This window comes from Triticum aestivum, chromosome 2A, assembly GCF_018294505.1.
Source record: "Triticum aestivum cultivar Chinese Spring chromosome 2A, IWGSC CS RefSeq v2.1, whole genome shotgun sequence".
Classification (NCBI taxonomy): Eukaryota; Viridiplantae; Streptophyta; class Magnoliopsida; order Poales; family Poaceae; genus Triticum; species Triticum aestivum.
The window spans coordinates 468,742,967-468,764,367 of NC_057797.1; the positions used below are offsets into that span (position 1 = coordinate 468,742,967).

Sequence of the window (21,401 nt, forward strand, 5' to 3'; positions counted from 1 at the left end):
GAACGGGATGTCGCCCGAGCACGCTCAACCTTTTACGAACAACAGGCACTCTCCATCTATACACTGGAGCCATCCATGATCAATTTGAGACCATAATTGATAAAATAAATGGAGAAAAAGGAAAAAGAAATACCGTTAGGGCAATTGTTGAACACCTTGCATGCGGAGGGGGTCAGAGCCACGGCGATGGAGTGCCCGACTAGGACTGGACGCGGAGGAGGCCGGCGATGGTCCCTAGCAGCCTGCATCGGCAATTACCGGGCTCGCCGATGCTGCATGGGAGCTGGAGGAAGCAACGAGTTTGGCCATGGCGGCGGTAAAGTAGGCTAATTCCGGTCTCCTCGACTAGCGTGGGGTCACGCACAGGGCTCATACGTCATCTCTGAGCTCGGACGGCCCCATCCTGACCAAATTGGGGCTTGGCGGTGATGACGAAACCGATTAATTTTGGCACCGATGAGGGATGAGGTGGGGGAGAGGGCGGTGAGGCTGGGGAGAGGGGGTGGGGGATGCAAATGACGGCGCAAGGCCAAAAGGGACGCTCGAGTTAGCCTAAATTTGTTGAGACTTCGTGTTTTCTCAAAGCAAAAATACTCCCTCCATCCTTTAAAGAGTGTACTTCCAACTTTGTTGGAGAGTCAAACCATCTCAAAGTTTGACCATGTTTGTGCAAAAGTATATCAATGTTTGTGAAATTAAATATTGTTCTAGGGATTAATGACTTTTGGGGGAAGAGCTAGACATGCTCTAAGTACTCATGCTTCATTTTTTTTCATGACTGGAAATCAACTTTATTTCGAATTAATTCCCCCGGTGCAATTCTGGTTCTCACCAGGGCCACTCAAATTTAAGATCTCATAGTGATCAAGCCGATATCATAATTTGAATGTTGAACCATCAGGCAATTTTCAGGAGACCATAAGAACATGAAAGAGAAGTAAAAGTAGGAGCTAATTCTTAACTCAAATTTCCATATATATATATATATATATATATATATATATATATATATATATATATATATATATATATATATATATATATATATATATATCATTAGCCGCATGCCACTAAAATACACCACAGATGAATGCTGAATCATGGAACAAAGAGTTGGCCATCCACAGTAACTCTGAACACATGGCACAAAAATTGTGACCAAGAAAAATCGAAATGCTATAGAGGCCTGCACAAGAAGACCAAATTCTTGAAAGCAATTGAGGGAATGGCTGTTAAATAAGTTGTAATAATTCTCAGCCCTTGGTTCTTAGTATTGTGATGCTGCCTTTCCCACCTTCTGTTCTGATTCTTGTCTTGCCAATGACGGGCTTCCCAGAGAAAGCTGAAGTTTCCAGGATTTCTGGAGGCTTCTTTGGAGGAGCATGGATGCGCTGATTTATATCCTTGAGAGTGACATCTCCTTCTTCCCAAGATGGTTTGATAAGGGTAAAAGGGTATGCTATAGATGTAGTTACATTTTGCTTCGCCTTGATCATCGAGCTTCCTCCTAATAGGGAAGCAAAGCCAAATGATCAACATATATATTACTAGAGGTTCAAGTGTGTAAGGTAAGTTGATGAATAATAAGGTACTACCAAAACTTAAATACCTTTAGATACTTTGAGCGTAGAAAGTTTCCTAGTCTCATGCATTATGAGACTTTCTGTCACCGGAGCAATCTCACTTGTTCCTGTCATAGATAGAAAGAAAAGTAAATAGCTGGACAAAGCTACAGAAATTTTGTTTTAGCAAGTCACTATGATTGCCAAACAACAGCAAGTTGCACCAATTGCAAAGAAGAAACAAAACAGAATACTCTTTACAAACATTTCTAGGAAAAATACTGACAATATAGCGAATATATGCATAGACTGGAAACCCTGACAGAAACATTGGATGAAACTTTTTTAAGATCTCAAAGATGGCATAGAAAATGTGCTTTGTACCGACCTGGCACATCGGTTTGACAACCAATGTATGTAACGCTCTCCTGGCTAGAAGGCCTACAAACAAAATATGAACTTGTCATGATTCAAAAAGAATGTGAACTAAAAGCAAATTGGCTTTAACGGAACCAGATAAGTACTAACATTTGATCAGGCGTGTAGTAGATAGTAGCTCCTTCAGAGTAATTATCCAATTGATTATCTGATGGCTCGTAGGATGCTCCATTAGACAAGGAACTGAACTTATCTGATACAAAAATATCCATTCAGCAAACAGAAAAGGCATGGCAGTAGGCAGCTGCTGGACAATAAGCCATATGTGGTAAAAGGATGAACCTAAATCATCTGAATTGAGCTGCATATTCCAGTTTAAACTCTGTGGTTCATCAGTGCAAAGCAATGAAGTCTCTGCTACCTGAGATATTGATCAACAAAGGACGCAATAGTGTAAGCAATAGCAAAAAATAGACGAACTTCGAACATAGCCAGCTAGTAGTGAACCACCTCAGATGTCACAAAATTAGAACACATTTCATGATCACCAACTTCTGGCTGATTAACCTCAGAAGGGTACTCCAACACGCGTCGCCGCTTTGATTCCCGAGACTCCTCCAGGTCTAGTGTCTCCTTGCAAGTGATATCTGGCACAAGTAACCTTATTCCTTTAAGCAAAACTTCAAGAGTAATATAGTGCCGATAATTCTCTGAAAAAAGAAGTTTCCTACCCCCAATATCAAAGAAGGCCCGGCAGTCTCGCAGAGGAGTTTGATTTCCCAGTAATCCAAGTAGCTCATCATCATCATCATCTCGGTTGAGGCAATCCCACACGAACTTAGCAACATCTTTTGAGAAAATAATAATAATGATACAGTAAGTCCAAAAAATAATCGGCAGTTCTGACATGGATGTTGGTTATGGGTTTGAGCGATGTACCATGATTTCCATCACTAGGTTCGCCATGCTCCTTCTCTTGCCAATCCCACAGACTGCAGAAAGCAATATGAGATCAGGCATAAGTTCAACTAATGTAATACATTGAAATAGTTGTGAAATTTCGGACGAGTACTCAGTTCTGTGGACAGTCGAGACATGGTTTAGTTTCAGTTGCACAAACGTAAAAAACACGCCACGAAGAATGACCAATCCAGCATCAGTATGCTCCCATTTCGACCCCTCAGAGCCAAGAATATCTCGATCCAGTTTTAAACACAAACTTTACACAATCCTCCTATTATCTCATTTGCATCAAAAGCAACAGCAGGAGCGTGCATCGGTGCAGGAGGACGCCCCAATCGAACAAAGTAAATCGAGTTCGACACTCCATAGACACCAACGGGGCACCTAAGGATCTTCTAATCTAGCAAATCGACGGCAAGATCCCTCTATTTTCGGATCGGCAGAAGGAGCAGCCACGGAACTCCCGAAATCCCCATTACGCCCAGCAGATTCTAGTCCCTCATGCCCATGCTAGTCCCAAGACCCTACCAAACCCCAGTTGATCCCCTCCATCCAACAAATCCTCGAAACCGCCCGAGAAATCACAGCGCGAGAACCGGCGCGACCACAACCGACAACAGGAACCCGCACCCCCCGCAACACGCACATTTGGTTGTTGCCGTCGCCATCGCCGGATGCGCCGCCTCCGCCTCCGCCTCCGTCGCGGCGCGGGTCCATCGGCCCCGGAAGGCCTGCCCCGACTAGCCGTTGCGACGGGACCCCCCCTCCCCTCCCTCTCCTTTGACTCTAGTGGACGGGGAGACAGACAGAAACACTGCTCCTCCGCTGTCTACTCGATTCCGCAGCGGCTCGGGTAGCGCCGCATTTGTAGTCCGAGAGACCGAGGTGGGAGAGAGAGAGAGAAAGGGCAGAAAGAAAATACTAGAAAGAAATGCGGAATGGAAAATTCGGTGGGCACGAGCGGGGCCGGGTGGGCTGCCTGCCGAAGAGGCCGTTAGCCCTGGGTGTTGGCGCCGCTTTGCCACCTTTGCGTTTGTTGTCGCACGGCTAGCAGAACAGTGATGGCATTGCCAAAATGCCAAAGCCCGGGCCAGGGATTTGGCAAGGTCCAGCTAGCTACAGCATTATTTTTTCTTCAAGTTTTTCGCCAGCTCGTTTCCATTGGCTGTATACTTTAATACTTGCCCTTCGTTTGTTGAAAAAGAAAACGCACCGTTCGTTTGCTAGCGCATCGCACACTCACATAAGTAAAATGCAAATTAGCATCCATCTTTTGCTGGTGGTAACGAGACCATGGACAGCCAACTACACGATTGTTTGATAATGTGACCCAACCGTCTGCTAAGTTACCAAATGCACACCAAGTGCTTGGTGGACATGGGTCAAGAAAAATGTTCTAGTGCAATCCTAAAATGTAGATTAAATGGTCCTCCCCCCCCCCCCCCCAAAAAAAAGAGGGGTTGTGGGTCAGACCATTTGGTAAATTATACCCTGCCATGTTATTGTTGGGAATACACATATAGCAAGCACTCGGTTCCTATCCAATGGCATGACATGTCCAGGAGAGGAAGGAAGAAAGCGGAGGCAAACGAATGAAAGACGGAGAAAAATGAGAGGGAGGAGGGAAGAAAGCTTGCCTGCGTGTCAAAGCCAACGATGACGGCCACCGTTTGGAGCAATCCACGAGGTGGTGGCGCCGACAATAAGGTGGCAAGGCATCGTGGCTGAAGGGGTGATAGGCTCCAAGTCGCGCTAAGGAGATGTCTGACCGAGGCATGGCAGTGGCCTGATCCGATGTCACCATTCGCCGGATCTAGGGGGCAAATGCATACACGGTGAGGAGGGGAGAAGAGCGTTGCGCATGTGGAAAAGAAGAATATGACCGCTATCCCTTTGTTGTGTGGGCATGGTTAAGTGTATGGTAGTGCAAACTGCTATTTCGACGGTGTGTTTTTCTAGTACAAATAGTGGTTATGTAGGTTCCTTGCAAATGGGGAGAGAGACAATGCTGCAATGTCATGCAAACTTGACCAGAATAAACCTTCAAGCTACACTTAGCAAGATTGAAAAGAATATGAAGGAAAAATTCCAGTGCTACCACCTATATCTTGTGGAGAGGGGGGGGGGGGCTAATTGCCGAAACCAACAAATATGTGGTGCTACATTTATGACCTTCCTTTTATGCTAACTCTATTTTTGGCGATTTTCATTCTTTTTGGTGACTTCTGAAAATTATGGTACCAACTTAAAAAAATCTTGCCCCAATTTTTGGAATTTGAAACTTTCATGAGTTTTGAAATTTTGAACTTTCCAAAATTTAACATTTCGAGTATGAAATTTTAGAGATATTTAAAATTCAAAACTATGAATTCCAAAAATTAAATAATTGTGAACTTCCGAAAATTTAAAATTAAAAAAATGGAGCTTTCAAATTTTAGAACTATTTTGCGGGGAAAAGGCTGAAAGAAAAGCGGTCACATGTGTGGACCCTTCCTTGTGGTATGCAACCAAATCAGTTACACATAGCTCACCCCCCCCCCCCCACACACACACACATGTCCCTACGTCACCTCCTAAGTTGCTGACAAGACCCGGTAGCACGTTGCTCCCGGCGGCCAGCTATAACATGCTATGAAAATTCAAAAAGCTCCAAAAATATGAAAACACATAACCAAGATGTATGCATCATGCCATGCAAATTCAAATGAATATTCCATCGGAAAATGCTTAAACGGGAAAATAACTTTTGAAACTCATGTTCTTTTGTCTTCATCGAAGTATTCGTAGGCTTGGCCACATGGAGGTGTCAATGTAACCTCTCTTGACTACACATAGAGATACTTCTTTTTCTTTGCAAAAGAGCACCTGACTCAATATATTAGAAATCTATCATTACAGAAACACCCCAGCAAAAAAAATAATGCAAGTAAACCCTTGGGGAACCATCTATTGTTAACCATTACAACTAGTAGATGGCATGCTACATCCACCTCTCTCCTTTTGCTAGAGCCGGCCTGCCATTTTTTCATGGATAGGAAATCATTAATACTTCATCATGTTGGGTTGGTATCCTAGGGTTGAAGCTATCGATGGATCTATAGAGGCTGCCAAAATCATCCCGAGCACCATAACTCACAAATCCGCCATGATTCTCTACGGAGGACAAAGAAGGGAATATCCACTATAAGGCTCCATATGCGGTACTATTCCACACATAGACCCTAGTAGTCCATTTCTGGAATAGAAGCACATATAGTGTCGTCGTAAGCATATGAGTTCATGTCATACATTCATTGCCATATGCCACGGTCTTTACAATTCGAATATCCCCAAAATTCCACTACCAAAGAGGCAACATATATATGATTATTATGTCTTTGTCACCTGGGGGCAATGTCACCCTCCTGGCTTCCGTCTAATCTCGCTTTGAGATCCATGTAGCATCTTCTAGGTCTGCCATTGACTAGTCTTCCAGTTGTCTATTTACACTGAGACGAGTTCATTAGTACTAGATAGTACCAAGATTGAATGTTGATACTATGTGTACGCATGGATCTATTTTCAGGGAATCTGTTTTGAGTTCATGGGGAACTCCATTTAGGTAATATAAGTTCTAATCACCAACCAACTTTTTTTACTATTGCAGAAAGTTAGTAAGTTATAATAATTTTATACTATTAGGGAATCTTTTCGGTTAAGTATCGATGATCTCACATTATGATGCCCCAAGTTTGACACATACTCTTCTAGGATCATATTAGTGTGATTGTTAGCATGCTCATTAACTGAATCCTGATGGAGGAATGACGTTAGCACAATGTTTGCACAGATCACGAGGCATGCATTGAACGGAGATTACATGGGGTGGCACTGTCACCCACAGGGGTGGCATAGTCACCGGGTGTTAAAAAATCCACACTAATATATATAGGGCATACAAGTGCCAAGATCCAAATTTATTATACGAAGAGACCAAATAGTCCAACATTCATCATCATAATAGAAGTCTCAAATAGCCCGAGTACAGGGAAAAACCAATGATGTTGAAGAGGCAGAAAATGTAAAGCAGCGGTCCAATCCCATTGGTTCCAGGCTACCGGCCGGGTCTTGCTAACTACTCGTCATTGTCACAGAACTCCATGTAGTGACACTCTGTCTCGGCATCCCAGTTGAAGTAGTAAAATGTACCTATTATTGATGTTGTTGTGGCAAAGGTGAGTACTTTTGGTACTCAGAAAGTCTCATTACCGAAGGTACTAGAACTAACAATACTTAACCGACTAAGTAATATTCCACACTTATGTCTATTAAATTCAAGTTGAGAAAACATTCAATAAGGAGATCATATACTAGTCATCTATTTGCGTACCTACGCCATCATAAAACTACTTTGTCCTCCCCTTCATATAGCCCATGAAGAAGAGACAACCAAGGCATGCACATTTTGGCAAGTTTTAATTAAATTGGTTAAAGTTGTTCTATGAACCAATATTAAGCTCCTCATCGTCCATAACCTTGGACACGGATTTTTCAAAGATTTAACCCTGTAGTGGTGTCCCACTGACCCATTATAGGTATACGTACATGTTCACTCCGCTCAACTGGATAACCAACAGATTTGTAATGACAAGACCCTCTAACTAATCACAATAAAATCTGGGGCCAACCCGGTGATTCAACCCCGAATCGAGAGTCGGTCGTATCTCTGAATCGGACTCTACTATATTGCTAGAGCGTCGAGGTGGCTAGTACTAAGTCCCAGTTAGGCACTCAAAACTTCACAGATGTGGACCAACAACAGGGAGTTCCACCCAACTGGCCAAAGTTATTTAAAAAAAATCCTTGAGGCTGAGGTCCTCAGAAACACAACACCAAAAGGAGAATGCAAAATCATCTCGAGCCACCCGGAGCTCTAGATGCGCTAAACATAGGATCAGCGGAGCCACATGGGCCCCATGAGGCACCAGGGCACGCCAGGGGGTGGTCGCGCCCTGGTGGCTCATGGGCCACTTGTGGGTCCCCTCCTGTAGATCTTGGCTCCAGTATTTTTTATATATTCCATAAAAAATCTCCAGAAAGTTTCGCCCAATTCCCAGAACTTTTATTTCTGCACAAAAACAACACCATGGTAGTTCTGCTGAAAACAGCATCAGCCTGAGTTAGTTTCATTCAAATCATGCAAATTAGAGTCCAAAACAAGAGAAAAAGTGTTTGGAAAAGTAGATACGATGGAGACATATCATGGATGCACTAAGAGCTATAAGTGTATGAAAGCTCAAACTAAAAACTAAGTGGACGTGCATCCAACTTGCTTGCTCTAGATGACCTCAGGCATTTGAGAAAGCCCATCATCGAAATATACAAGCCAAGTTCCATAATGAAAAATTCCCACTAGTATAAGAAAGTGACTACATAGGAGACTCTTTGTGAAAAACATGGTGCTACTGTTGGGGAGCGTAGTAGAATTTTAAAATTTTCTACGCATCACCAAGATCAATCTATGGAGTCATCTAGCAACGAGGGATAGAGGAGTGCATCTACATACCCTTGTAGATCGCGCGCGGAAGCGTTCAAGAGAACGGGGTTGATGGAGTCGTACTCGACGTGATCCAAATCACTGATAACCTAGTGCCGAACGGACGGCACCTCCGCGTTCAACACACGTACGGTTGGGAAGACGTCTCCTCCTTCTTGATCCAGCAAGGGGGAAGGAGAGGTTGATGAAGATCCAGCAGCACGACGGCGTGGTGGTGGATGCAGTAGGATCCCGGCAGGGCTTCGCCAAGCGCAAGCGGGAAGGAGAGGTGTTACGGAGGGAGAGGAAGGCGCCAAGAGCAACGGTGCGGCTGCCCTCCCTCCCCCTCTTTATATAGGGGCCTTGGGGGGCGCCGGCCCTAGGAGATGGATCTCCAAGGGGGCGGCGGCCAAGGGGTGCCCCCCCCCCCAAGCCAAGTGGGGGGCGCCCCCACCCCTAGGGTTTCCCAACCCTAGGCGCAGGGGAGGCCCCAAGGGGGGCGCACCAACCCACTAGGGGCTGGTTCCCCTCCCAACTCAGCCCATGGGGCCCTCCGGGATAGGTGGCCCCACCCGGTGGACCCCCGGGACCCTTCCGGTGGTCCCGGTACAATACCGGCGACCCCCGAAACCTTCCCGATGGCCGAAACTGGACTTTCTATATATAAATCTTTACCTCCGGACCATTCCGGAACTCCTCGTGACGTCCGGGATCTCATCCGGGACTCCGAACAACTTTCGGGTTACTGCATACTAATATCTCTACAACCCTAGCATCACCAAACCTTAAGTGTGTAGACCCTACGGGTTCGGGAGACATGCAGACATGACCGAGATGCCTCTCCGGTCAATAACCAACAGTAGGATCTGGATACCCATGTTGGCTCCCACATGCTCCACAATGATCTCATCAGATGAACCATGATGTCGAGGATTCAATCAATCCATATACAATTCCCTTTGTCAATCGGTACGTTACTTGCCTGAGACTCGATCGTCGGTATCCCAATACCCCGTTCAATCTCGTTACCGGCAAGTCACTTTACTCGTACCGTAATGCATGATCCCGTGATCAACCACTTGGTCACATTGAGCTCATTATGATGATGCATTACCGAGTGGGCCCAGAGATACCTCTCCGTCATACGGAATGACAAATCCCAGTCTCAATTCGTGCCAACCCAACAGACACTTTCAGAGATACCTGTAGTGTACCTTTATAGTCACCCGGTTACGTTGTGACTATTGGCACACCCAAGGCACTCCTACGGTATCCAGGAGTTGCACAATCTCATGGTCTAAGGAAATGATACTTGACATTCGGAAAAGCTACAGCAGACGAACTACACGATCTTTGAGCTATGCTTAGGATTGGGTCTTTTCCATCACATCATTCTCCTAATGATGCGATCCCGTTATCAATGACATCCAATGTCCATAGTCAGGAAACCATGACTATCTTTTGATCAACGAGCTAGTCAACTAGAGGATCACTAGGGACGTGTTGTGGTCTATGTATTCACACATGTATTGCGATTTCTGGATAACACAATTATAGCATGAACAATAGACAATTATCATGAACAAAGAAATATAATAATAACCATTTTATTATTGCCTCTAGGGCATATTTCCAACAGTCTCCCACTTGCACTAGAGTCAATAGTCTAGTTACATTGTGATGAATTGAACACCCATGCAGTTCTGGTGTTGATCGTGTTTTGCTCTAGGGAGAGGTTTAGTCAACGGATCTGCCACATTCAGGTCCATATGTACTTTACAAATCTCTATGTCTCCATTTTGAACACTTTCATGAATGGAGTTGAAGCGACGCTTGATATGCCTGGTCTTCCTGTGAAACCTGCGCTCCTTGGTAAGGGCAATAGCTCCAGTGTTGTCACAGAAGAGAGTCATCGGGTCCGACGCATTGGGTATGACTCCTAGGTCGGTTATGAACTCCTTCACCCAGACTGCTTCTTGTGCTGCCTCCGAGGCTGCCATGTACTCTGCTTCACATGTAGATCCCGCCACAACTCTTTGCTTGCAACTGCACCAGCTTACTACCCCATCATTCAAAATATACACGTATCCGGTTTGTGACTTAGAGTCATCCAGATCTGTGTCGAAGCTAGCATCGACGTAAACCTTTACGACGAGCTCTCCATCACCTCCATAAACGAGAAACATATCCTTAGTCATTTTCAGGTACTTCAGGATATTCTCGACCGCTGTCCAGTGTTCCATGCTGGGATTACTTTGATACCTTCCTACCAAACTTACGGCAAGGTTTACATCAGGTCTGGTACACATCATATCATACATGATAGACCCTATGGCCGAGGCATAGGGAACGACACTCATCTTTTCTCTATCTTCTGCCATGGTCGGGCATTGAGCCGCGCTCAATCTCGTACCTTGCAACACAGGCAAGAACCCCTTCTTTGACTGATCCATTTTGAACTTCTTCAATATCTTGTCAAGGTACATACTCTGTGAAAGACCAATGAGGCGTCTCGATCTATCTTTATAGATCTTGATGCCTAATATATAAGCAGCTTCTCCAAGGTCCTTCATTGAAAAACACTTGTTCAAGTAGGCCTTTATGCTTTCCAAGAATTCTATATCATTTCCCATCAACAGTATGTCATCCACATACAATATGAGAAATGCTACAGAGCTCCCACTCACTTTCTTGTAAATGCAGGCTTCTCCATAAGTCTGCGTAAACCCAAACACTTTGATCATCTCATCAAAACGAATGTTCCAACTCCAAGATGTTTGCACCAGCCCATAATCGAGCGTTGGAGCTTGCACACCTTGTCAGCATTCTTAGGATCGACAAAACCTTCCGGCTGCATCATATACAATTCTTCCTTAAGGAAACCATTAAGGAATGCCGTTTTGAAGTCCGTTTTCCATATCTCATAGTCATAGAATGCGGCAATTGCTAACATGATTCGGACGGACTTCAGCTTCGCTATGGGTGAGAAAGTCTCATCGTAGTCAACCCCTTGAACTTGTCGATAACCCTTAGCGACAAGCCGAGCTTTATAGATGGTTACGTTACCATCCGTGTCTGTCTTCTTCTTAAAGATCCATTTATTTTCTATGGCTCGCCGATCATCGGGCAAGTCAGTCAAAGTCCATACTTCGTTTTCATACATGGATCCTATCTCGGATTTCATGGCTTCCAGCCATTTGTCGGAATCCGGGCCCGCCATCGCTTCTTCATAGTTCAAAGGTTCACCGTTGTCTAACTACATGATGTCCAAGACAGGGTTGCCGTACCACTCTGGTGCGGAACGTGTCCTTGTGGACCTACGAAGTTCAGTAGCAACTTGATCTCAAGTTTCATGATCATCATCATTAACTTCCTCTCTAGTCGGTGCAGGCACCTCAGGAACATCTTCTTGAGCTGCGCCACTTATCGGTTCAAGAGGTAATACTTCATCAAGTTCTACTTTCCTCCCACTTATTTCTTTCGAGAGAAACTCTTTCTCTAGAAAGGACCCATTCTTGGCAACAAAGATCTTGCCTTCGGATCTGAGGTAGAAGGTATACCCAATAGTTTATTTAGGGTATCCTATGAATACGCATTTTTCCGATTTGGGTTCGAGCTTTTCAGGTTGAAGTTTCTTGACATAAGCATCGCATCCCCAAACTTTCAGAAACGACAGCTTAGGTTTCTTCCCAAACCATAATTCATACGGTGTCGTCTCAACGGATTTCGACGGAGCCCTATTTAAAGTGAATGCGGCAGTCTCTAAAGCATAGCCCCAAAAAGACAGCGGTAGATCGGTAAGAGACATCATGGATCGCACCATATCCAATAGAGTGCGATTACGACGTTCGGACACACCATTACGTTGAGGTGTTCCAGGCGGCGTGAGTTGTGAAACTATTCCACATTTTCTTAAGTGTGTGCCAAATTCGTGACTCAAGTATTCTCCCCCACGATCTGATCGCAAGAACTTGATTTTCTTGTCACATTGATTCTCAACCTCACTCTGAAATTCCTTGAACTTTTCAAAGGTCTCAGACTTGTGTTTCATTAAGTAGACATACCCATATCTACTCAAGTCATCAGTGAGGGTGAGAACATAACGATAGCCACCGCGAGCCTCAACACTCATTGGACCGCACACATCAGTATGTATGATTTCCAATAAGTTGGTTGCTCGCTCCATTGTTCCTGAGAACGGAGTCTTGGTCATTTTACCCATGAGGCATGGTTCGCACGTGTCAAATGATTCGTAATCAAGAGACTCCAAAAGTCCATCTGCATGGAGCTTCTTCATGCGTTTGACACCTATGTGACCAAGGCGGCAGTGCCACAAGTATGTGGGACTATCATTATCAACCTTACATCTTTTGGTATTCACACTATGAATGTGTGTAACAGTACGCTCGAGATTCATTAAGAATAAACCATTCACCATCGGAGCATGACCATAAAACATATCTATCATATAAATAGAACAACCATTATTCTCGGATTTAAATGAGTAGCCATCTCGAATTAAACGAGATCCTGATACAATGTTCATGCTCAAAGCTGGAACTAAATAACAATTATTGAGGTTTAAAACTAATCCCGTAGGTAAATGTAGAGGTAGCGTGCCGACGGCGATCACATCGACCTTGGAACCATTCCCAACGCGCATCGTCACCTCGTCCTTCGCCAGTCTCCGCTTATTCCGCAGCTCCTGCTTTGAGTTACAAATGTGAGCAACCGCACCGGTATCAAATACCCATGAGCTACTACGAGTACTGGTAAGGTACACATCAATTACATGTATATCACATATACCTTTGGTGTTGCCGGCCTTCTTGTCCGCTAAGTATTTGGGGCAGTTCCGCTTCCAGTGACCACTTCCCTTGCAATAAAAACACTCAGTCTCGGGCTTGGGTCCATTCTTTGTCTTCTTCCCGACAGCTTGCTTACCGGGCGCGGCAACTCCCTTGCCGTCCTTCTTGAAGTTCTTCTTACCCTTGCCTTTCTTGAACTTAGTGGTTTTATTCACCATCAACACTTGATGTTCCTTTTTGATTTCCACCTCTGCTGATTTCAGCATTGAATATACCTCAGGAATGGTCTTTTCCATCCCCTGCATATTGAAGTTCATCACAAAGCTCTTGTAGCTCGGTGGAAGCGACTGAAGGATTCTGTCAATGACCGCGGCATCCGGGAGATTAACTCCCAGCTGAGTCAAGCGGTTATGCAACTCAGACATTTTGAGTATGTGCTCACTGACAGAACTATTTTCCTCCATCTTACAACTGAAGAACTTGTCGGAGACTTCATATCTCTCGACCCAGGCGTGAGCTTGGAAAACCATTTTCAGCTCTTCGAACATCTCATATGCTCCATGTCTCTCAAAACGCTTTTGAAGCCCCGGTTCTAAGCTGTAAAGCATGCCGCACTGAACGAGGGAGTAATCATCAGCACGTGACTACCAAGCGTTCATAACGTCTTGGTTCTCTGGGATAGGTGCGTCACCTAGCGGTGCTTTTAGGAGATAATCTTTCTTGGCAGCTATGAGGATGATCCTCAAGTTCCGGACCCAGTCCGTATAGTTGCTGCCATCATCTTTCAGCTTGGTTTTCTCTAGGAACGCGTTGAAGTTGAGGACAACGTGGTCCATTTGATATACAAGACATATTGTAAAGATTTTAGACTAAGTTCATGATAATTAAGTTCATCTAATCAAATTATTCAATGAACTCCCACTCAGATAGACATCCCTCCAGTCATCTAAGTGAAACATGATCCGAGTTAACTAGGCCGTGTCCGATCATCACGTGAGACGGACTAGCCAACATCGGTGAACATCTTCATGTTGATCGTATCTTCTATACGACTCATGCTCGACCTTTCGGTCTTCCGTGTTCCGAGGCCATGTATGTACATGCTAGGCTCGACAAGTCAACCTAAGTGTATTGCGTGTGTAAATCTGGCTTACACCCGTTGTATTCGAACGTTAGAATCTATCACACCCGATCATCACGTGGTGCTTCGAAACAACGAACCTTCGCAATGGTGCACAGTTAGGGGGAACACTTTCTTGAAATTATTACGAGGGATCATCTTATTTAAGCTACCGTTATTCTAAGCAAATAAGATGTAAAACATGATAAACATCACATGCAATCAAATAGTGACATGATATGGCCAATATCATTTGCTCCTTTTGATCTCCATCTTCGGGGCTCCATGATCATCGTTGTCACCAGCATGACACCATGATCTCCATCATCATGATCTCCATCATCGTGTCTTCTTGAAGTTGTCTCGTCATCTATTACTTCTACTACTATGGCTAACGGTTTAGCAATAAAGTAAAGTAATTACATGACGTTATATGTTGACACGCAGGTCACAAATAAATGAAGACAACTCCTATGGCTCCTGCCGGTTGTCATACTCATCGACATGCAAGTCGTGATTCCTATTACAAGAACATGATCATCTCATACATCACATATATCGTTCATCACATCCTTTGGCCATATCACATCACAAAACACTTGCTGCAAAAACAAGTTAGACGTCCTCTAATTGTTGTTGCAAGTTTTTACGTGGCTGCTATAGGATTCTAGCAAGAACGTTTCTTACCTATGCCAAAACCACAACGTGAATTGCCAATTTCTATTTACCCTTCATAAGGACCCTGTTCATCGAATCCGATCCGACTAAAGTGGGAGAGACAGACACCCGCCAGTCACCTTATGCAACTAGTGCATGTCAGTCGGTGGAACCAGTCTCACGTAAGCGTACGTGAAAGGTCGGTCCGGGCCGCTTCATCCCACAATGCCGCCGAATCAAGATAAGACTAGTAACGGCAAGATAATTGACAATATCGACGCCCACAACTACTTTGTGTTCTACTTGTGCATAGAAACAACGCATAGACCTAGCTCATGATGCCACTGTTGGGGAACGTAGCAGAATTTTAAAATTTTCTACACATCACCAATATCAATCTATGGAGTCATCTAGCAACGAGGGAGAGAGGAATGCATCTACATACCCTTGTAGATCGCGCATGGAAGCGTTCAAGAGAATGGGGTTGATGGAGTCGTACTCGACGTGATCCAAATCACCGATGACCTAGTGCCGAACAGACGACACCTCCGCGTTCAACACACGTACGGTTGGGAAGACGTCTCCTCCTTCTTGATCCAGCAAGGGGGAAGGAGAGGTTGATGAAGATCCAGCAGCACGACGGCGTGGTGGTGGATGCAGCAGGATCCCGGCAGGGCTTCTCCAAGCACAAGCGGGGAGGAGAGGTGTTACGGAGGGAGAGGGAGGCGCCAAGAGCAAGGGTGTGGCTGCCCTCCCTACCCCCTCTTTATATAGGGGCCTTGGGGGCGCCGGCCCTAGGAGATGGATCTCCAAGGGGGCGGCGGCCAAGGGGTGGCTTCCCCCCCAAGCCAAGTGGGGGGCGCCCCCACCCCTAGGGTTTCCCAACCCTAGGCGCAGGGGAGGCCCCAAGGGGGGGCACACCAGCCCACTAGGGGCTGGTTCCCCTCCCAACTCAGCCCATGGGGCCCTCTGGGATAGGTGGCCCCACCCGGTGGACCCCCGGGACCCTTCCGGTGGTCCCAGTACAATACCGACGACCCCCGAAACCTTTCCGATGGCCGAAACTGGACTTCCTATATATAAATCTTTACCTCCAGACCATTCCGAAACTCCTCGTGACGTCCGAGATCTCATCTGGGACTCCGAACAACTTTTGGGTTACTGCATACTAATATCTCTACACCCCTAGCGTCACCGAACCTTAAGTGTGTAGACCCTATGGGTTCAGGAGACATGCAGACATGACCGAGATGCCTCTCCGGTCAATAACCAACAGCGGGATCTGGATACCCATGTTGGCTCCCACATGCTCCACGATGATCTCATCGGATGAACCACGATGTCGAGGATTCAATCAATCCGTATACAATTCCCTTTGTCAATCGGTACGTTACTTGCCCGAGACTCGATCGTCGGTATCCCAATACCTCGTTCAATCTCGTTACCGGCAAGTCACTTTACTCGTACCGTAATGCATGATCCTGTGATCAACCACTTGGTCACATTGAGCTCATTATGATGATGCATTATCGAGTGGGCCCAGAGATACCTCTCTGTCATACGGAGTGACAAATCCCAGTCTTGATTCGTGCCAACCCAACAGACACTTTCGGAGATACCTGTAGTGTACCTTTATAGTCACCTAGTTACGTTTGTGACGTTTGGCACACCCAAGGCACTCCTACGGTATCCGGGAGTTGCACAATCTCATGGTCTAAGGAAATGATACTTGACATTCGGAAAAGCTACAGCAGACGAACTACATGATCTCTGAGCTATGCTTAGGATTGGGTCTTTTCCATCACATCATTCTCCTAATGATGCGATCCCGTTATCAATGACATCCAGTGTCCATAGTCAGGAAACCATGACTATCTTTTGATCAATGAGCTAGTCAACTAGAGGCTCACTAGGGACGTGTTGTGGTCTATGTATTCACACATGTATTATGATTTCCGGATAACACAATTATAGCATGAACAATAGACAATTATCATGAACAAAGAAATATAATAATAACCATTTTATTATTGCCTCTAGGGCATATTTCCAACAGCTACTTTGAAAGCACAAGTGTGGAAAAAGATAGTAACATTGCCCTTCTCTCTTTTTCTCTCATTTTTCTCTTTTGTGGGCTCTTTTTTGCCTCTCTTTTTCTTTTTTTATTTGCTCACTAGGACAATGCTCTAATAATGAATAATGATGATCATCACACTTCTATTTACTTACAACTTGATACTAGGACAAAATATGACTCTGTATGAATGCCTCTGCAGTGTACGGCCATGATGTGCAATAATCTAGCGTAACATGTATAAAAAATGATGAACGGCGGCTGAGCCACAAATACTATGTCAACTACATGATCATGCAAAGCAATATGAAAATGATGATGTGTGTCATATAAACGGAATGGTGGAAGTTGCACGGTAATATATCTCGGAATGGCTATGGAAATGGCATGATAGGTAGGTATGGTGACTGTTTTGAGGAAGATATAAGGAGGCTTATGTGTGATAGGCTGTATCATATCACGCGGTTTGGATGCATTGGCGGTGTTTGCACCAATTCTCGAGGTGAGAAAGGGTAATGCACGGTACCAAAGAGGCTAGAAAATTGTGGAGAGGTGAGATCACATATAATCCATGGACTCAAATTAGTCATAAAGAACTCACATACTTACTGCGAAAGTCTATTAGCTCTTGAAGCAAAGTACTACTACGCATGCCCCTAACACTACTGGAATCAGCTTCTTTGCTGTCCGCCAGCTGACGGCAAAGAGCCTCTTTGCCATCCGCTTCCACAAAGCGGACGACTAAGAAGTTTGCCGTCCGTGATCTATGCCTTTGCCGTCCGCCATGGTGGACGGCAAAGAAGCTGATTCCAGTAGTGTAAGGGGGAGGTTGGTAGGAGTTAACTAATAACCCACAAGTATAGGGGATCACAACAGTTTTCGAGGGTAGAGTATTCAACCCAAATTTATAGATTCGACACAAGGGGAGCCAAATAATATTTGAAGGTATTAGCACCCGAGTTGTCAATTCAACCACACCTGGAGATTAATTATCTGCAGCAATATGATCAATAGCAAAGTAGTTTGATAGTTTTGATAGTAGTGACAGTAGCAATGGTAACAGTAACAGTGATAGCAGTAATTTGTAGCAAGTGTAATAGTGATGATAGCAGTAGTAACTTAGCAGAAACAATATGGAAAAGTTTGTAGGCATTGGATCGGTGACTTGTTGGATGATATTCATCATGTGACACTTATAACCTAGGGCGATACAACAGTAGCTCCAGTTCATCCATATAATATAGGCATGTATTCCATAAATAGTCATACGTGCTTTATTAAAAGAACTTGCATGGCATCTTTTGTCCTACCCTCCCGTGGAAGCGGGGTCCATATTGGAAATTGTCGTGGAATTGTCACAGCAGATGTCCTAGCAAAAGGACTTAGTCGTAGGGCCATCGCAACTAGGAAGCTTAAAGGGGTTAATCGGGACAAATGACACAAGAGGTTTTATACTAGTTCGGCCCCTTACGATGAAGGTGAAAGCCTACATCTAGTTGCGTTGGAATTGCTGGGGTTTCGATCACCAAGAGTCTAATCCGCCGGCTTGGTTATCGATCTCTTGTTTCTTGCCCTAAGCCGCCACCGGGTCATCCCCTTATATACACGGGTTGACGCCTGGTGGCCTATAGAGTCCCGGCCAGCTCATAAATCGTGTCCAGCTCGGTGACTTCTTTTACATGCCTTTCTTTACAAGTCTTTCCTTACATACGGCGGTTTACAATATTGGGCCTTAAGCCGCCTCTAGGCTTTTTAGGCCTTCTATAAGATTTGATAAACTATCGTCTTGAATGTTTACTAGGCTTCCTTTGTAACCCGCCATCGGGGCTGACCCGGCCCCTCCTGGGCGGGTCATAACTGATAGCTATATCCCCAACATTAGGCCCCAGGTTGACTTTGAACTTTGTTCTTTGTCAATCTTCAACACTTAGACAAAATCCATCTTCTTATCCTCGCGGAAGTTTTTGTAACCTGCCATGATGTCATCTCTTGAAAACACAAAAAACTTTTATGACATCATCCCTCAACGGATCTTCATCTTTAAGGCCTCCTGAGAATCGAGGCGTCCGTTTAGTTCGATAATCATTATTTGGGTCTTCCTTGATTTTTGCGCCCGTCTGTTCACCTTTTCCCTTATAAATAGGCATGCCCCGACCTTTTCTCATTCTTCTCTCTTCTTCATCTCCTTCCTCTCGCAACCCTCCTGTCGCTCGAGCTCCACCGCCGCCACAGCACTCATCGTCGTCCTCAAGCTCGGCGCTGCATCACCCTGATTCTGTCCAGAGAACGGCGGCGATCCTCCACAGCAACTCTGCACCCGTAAGCTCTCACCTTCTCACCCCATACTGCATTAGGGTTCAGGAGGTTTCCTTCTTGTGTTCTTCGCTGTTCATCGTAGATTTGTTGCAACTTCTCTTACCGCACCCTCTTTTGATCTAAAAGTAGTGCAGAACTTAAGTGGTAGCTGTTTCTCATCCATTTTAGATGTTAGTAGAACCCTTTCCTTTGCACAGATATCTTCTTAGAGCCGATGAACTCATCTGGGCTATATTTTTAGGTCTAAGAAGTTTCTCATTTTGAACGGCCATTTGATCCATAGTAATATCCAGAAGTTAAGAAACCTGTTTGTCTCCATACTTAATCAATTCTGCCGCTGGTATTTCTCAAATGTCTGTAGTCATGGAGGCTTACTGTGCCGGCTTACTTTTCCTTATATGACATTAGCCCTTAATTAAGCCGCCATTACTCCTCTGTATCATCTTGTACTTTCATCATATTTATTGAATTGAACCGGCATGTTACCTTCCTTTTAGTGCGTTTTTGAACACCATGCCGTCCAAAACGCCGACTGTCTGCAACTGGGTTCCCTCAACCATGACTGAGGAACGTTTGAAGGAGTTCTTCTCCATAGGATTTTTGCCAGGAAAAAATGTCATGTCTTTCCGTGCACCTGACCCGGACGAAGAACGGCCCAATCCAAAAGATGGTGAAGTCATTGTCTTTACTGACCACATGAACCGTGGCTTTTCACCGCCCGGCTCAAAGTTCTTCAGAGATGTCCTCCATTTTTTCAAACTCCACCCTCAAGATATCGGGCCAAATTCCATATCCAATATCTGCAACTTCCAAGTGCTCTGTGAGGTGTACCTTCAGGAAGAGCCAACCGTGGAACTGTTTAGAGAGTATTTTTATCTGAACCGGCAGAGCGAGTGCACTAACGGCCTTAGCTTGGAGCTTGGAGGCATCTTAATTCAGCGTCGGTAGGGCGCTGTCTTCCCCCTCATAGTCTTGCCGAGTCATCCAAAAGACTGGAACCAGACTTGGTTTTATTGTCAAGACACTTCACCAGCAAATGAGAAGCCACTGTCGGGTTATCGCGCCGAGCATCTTGACTCCAAATTCACGCTCCCTGACAAGCTTACGGCTGCCGAATGTAAGAAGCTGATCCCATCAATAAAAAGGATTAACGCCTTATTAGGGAACGACTTGACCGGAGTTGACCTGACCCGCTGCTGGATCTCATGGCGGATTATCCCTCTAAGCCGTCGATCAAAATTGATGTACGAGTATGGTGGAGGCCCAGATGACTCTCTTCGTCACAGATCCGTTCAATTAACGGAAGAAGATATTGTTTCAATGTCAACCCTTCTGGTGAACGAAAAATACGAAGACTGCAATACCGTCGGGTTAAACCCCTTCTGCACGCTTAACCCGGTGCCAGAAGTAAGGAGACTCTGATCTCTCTCCTTTGTATTTTTCCTAGCCGTATTATTTAATACTTGCCTGACCTTTCATCTTGTTTTTACTTGTTTGCAGGCCAAATCTGATTTCTGGAAAGTTAAATATGACCACGAAGCTGCCAAGAAAGCAAGAGTCGCCGCCATAACCGCCAAGAAAACGACCCGGAGGTCCAAAAAGAAGAAGAAGAGCACCGCTGAAGACATGATGAAGCTTGACGATACTTCTGAGTCGGAGGTAGCCCTTGACTCCCTTGGCCAACTTTTTAATAATCTTATTAACACTGGTCATTACCAGGATGACACCGGGGCCAGTCATGTCGTGGAAGAAGAGGTAACTATTTCCTCCGACTCGGCCCATTTGCCAAGACAGAAACTTCGAGTCGTAAACCGGGAAGTAAGGTTTTCACACCCTTTGGCTTATCTAGATCCTCACTTTCTTTTGAAAAAGCAGCAACATGAAAGCCACCGTCAAGCCCAGAATGAAGACGAACCACCTGTTATTCTTCAACAAACTCCTCAAAAGCGCAGGAATGAGGTTTACTTCTTTGTTTTTGACTTTTTGTTTAATGGATCCTTTCCCTTGC

General features: G+C 45.0%; 1 protein-coding gene across 1 annotated transcript; it reads right to left on the reverse strand.

Annotated features, from left to right (window-relative positions):
* Nucleotides 1-1,071: 1,071 nt before the first annotated feature.
* Nucleotides 1,072-3,852, reverse strand: LOC123189017 (protein XRI1). Its single transcript, XM_044601332.1, has 9 exons — nt 3,550-3,852; nt 2,880-2,932; nt 2,672-2,788; nt 2,451-2,587; nt 2,283-2,361; nt 2,091-2,193; nt 1,951-2,003; nt 1,610-1,690; nt 1,072-1,507 (listed from the first exon to the last, which is right to left on the reverse strand). The coding sequence occupies exons 1-9, from the start codon at nt 3,618-3,620 to the stop codon at nt 1,254-1,256; spliced, it is 948 nt and encodes a 315-aa protein (XP_044457267.1). The 5' UTR covers nt 3,621-3,852; the 3' UTR covers nt 1,072-1,253.
* Nucleotides 3,853-21,401: the final 17,549 nt, after the last annotated feature.

Bases quoted from the DNA above. Each gene is read 5' to 3' on its own strand.
- LOC123189017 (XM_044601332.1), bottom strand. From the start codon at position 3,620: ATGGACCCGCGCCGCGACGGAGGCGGAGGCGGAGGCGGCGCATCCGGC. The intron at 2,789-2,879 runs GTACATCGCTCA...TTTTCTCAAAAG, and splicing joins ACCTAGTGATGGAAATCATG to ATGTTGCTAAGTTCGTGTGG. The intron at 1,508-1,609 runs GTATTTAAGTTT...CTTCCCTATTAG, and splicing joins TACGCTCAAAGTATCTAAAG to GAGGAAGCTCGATGATCAAG.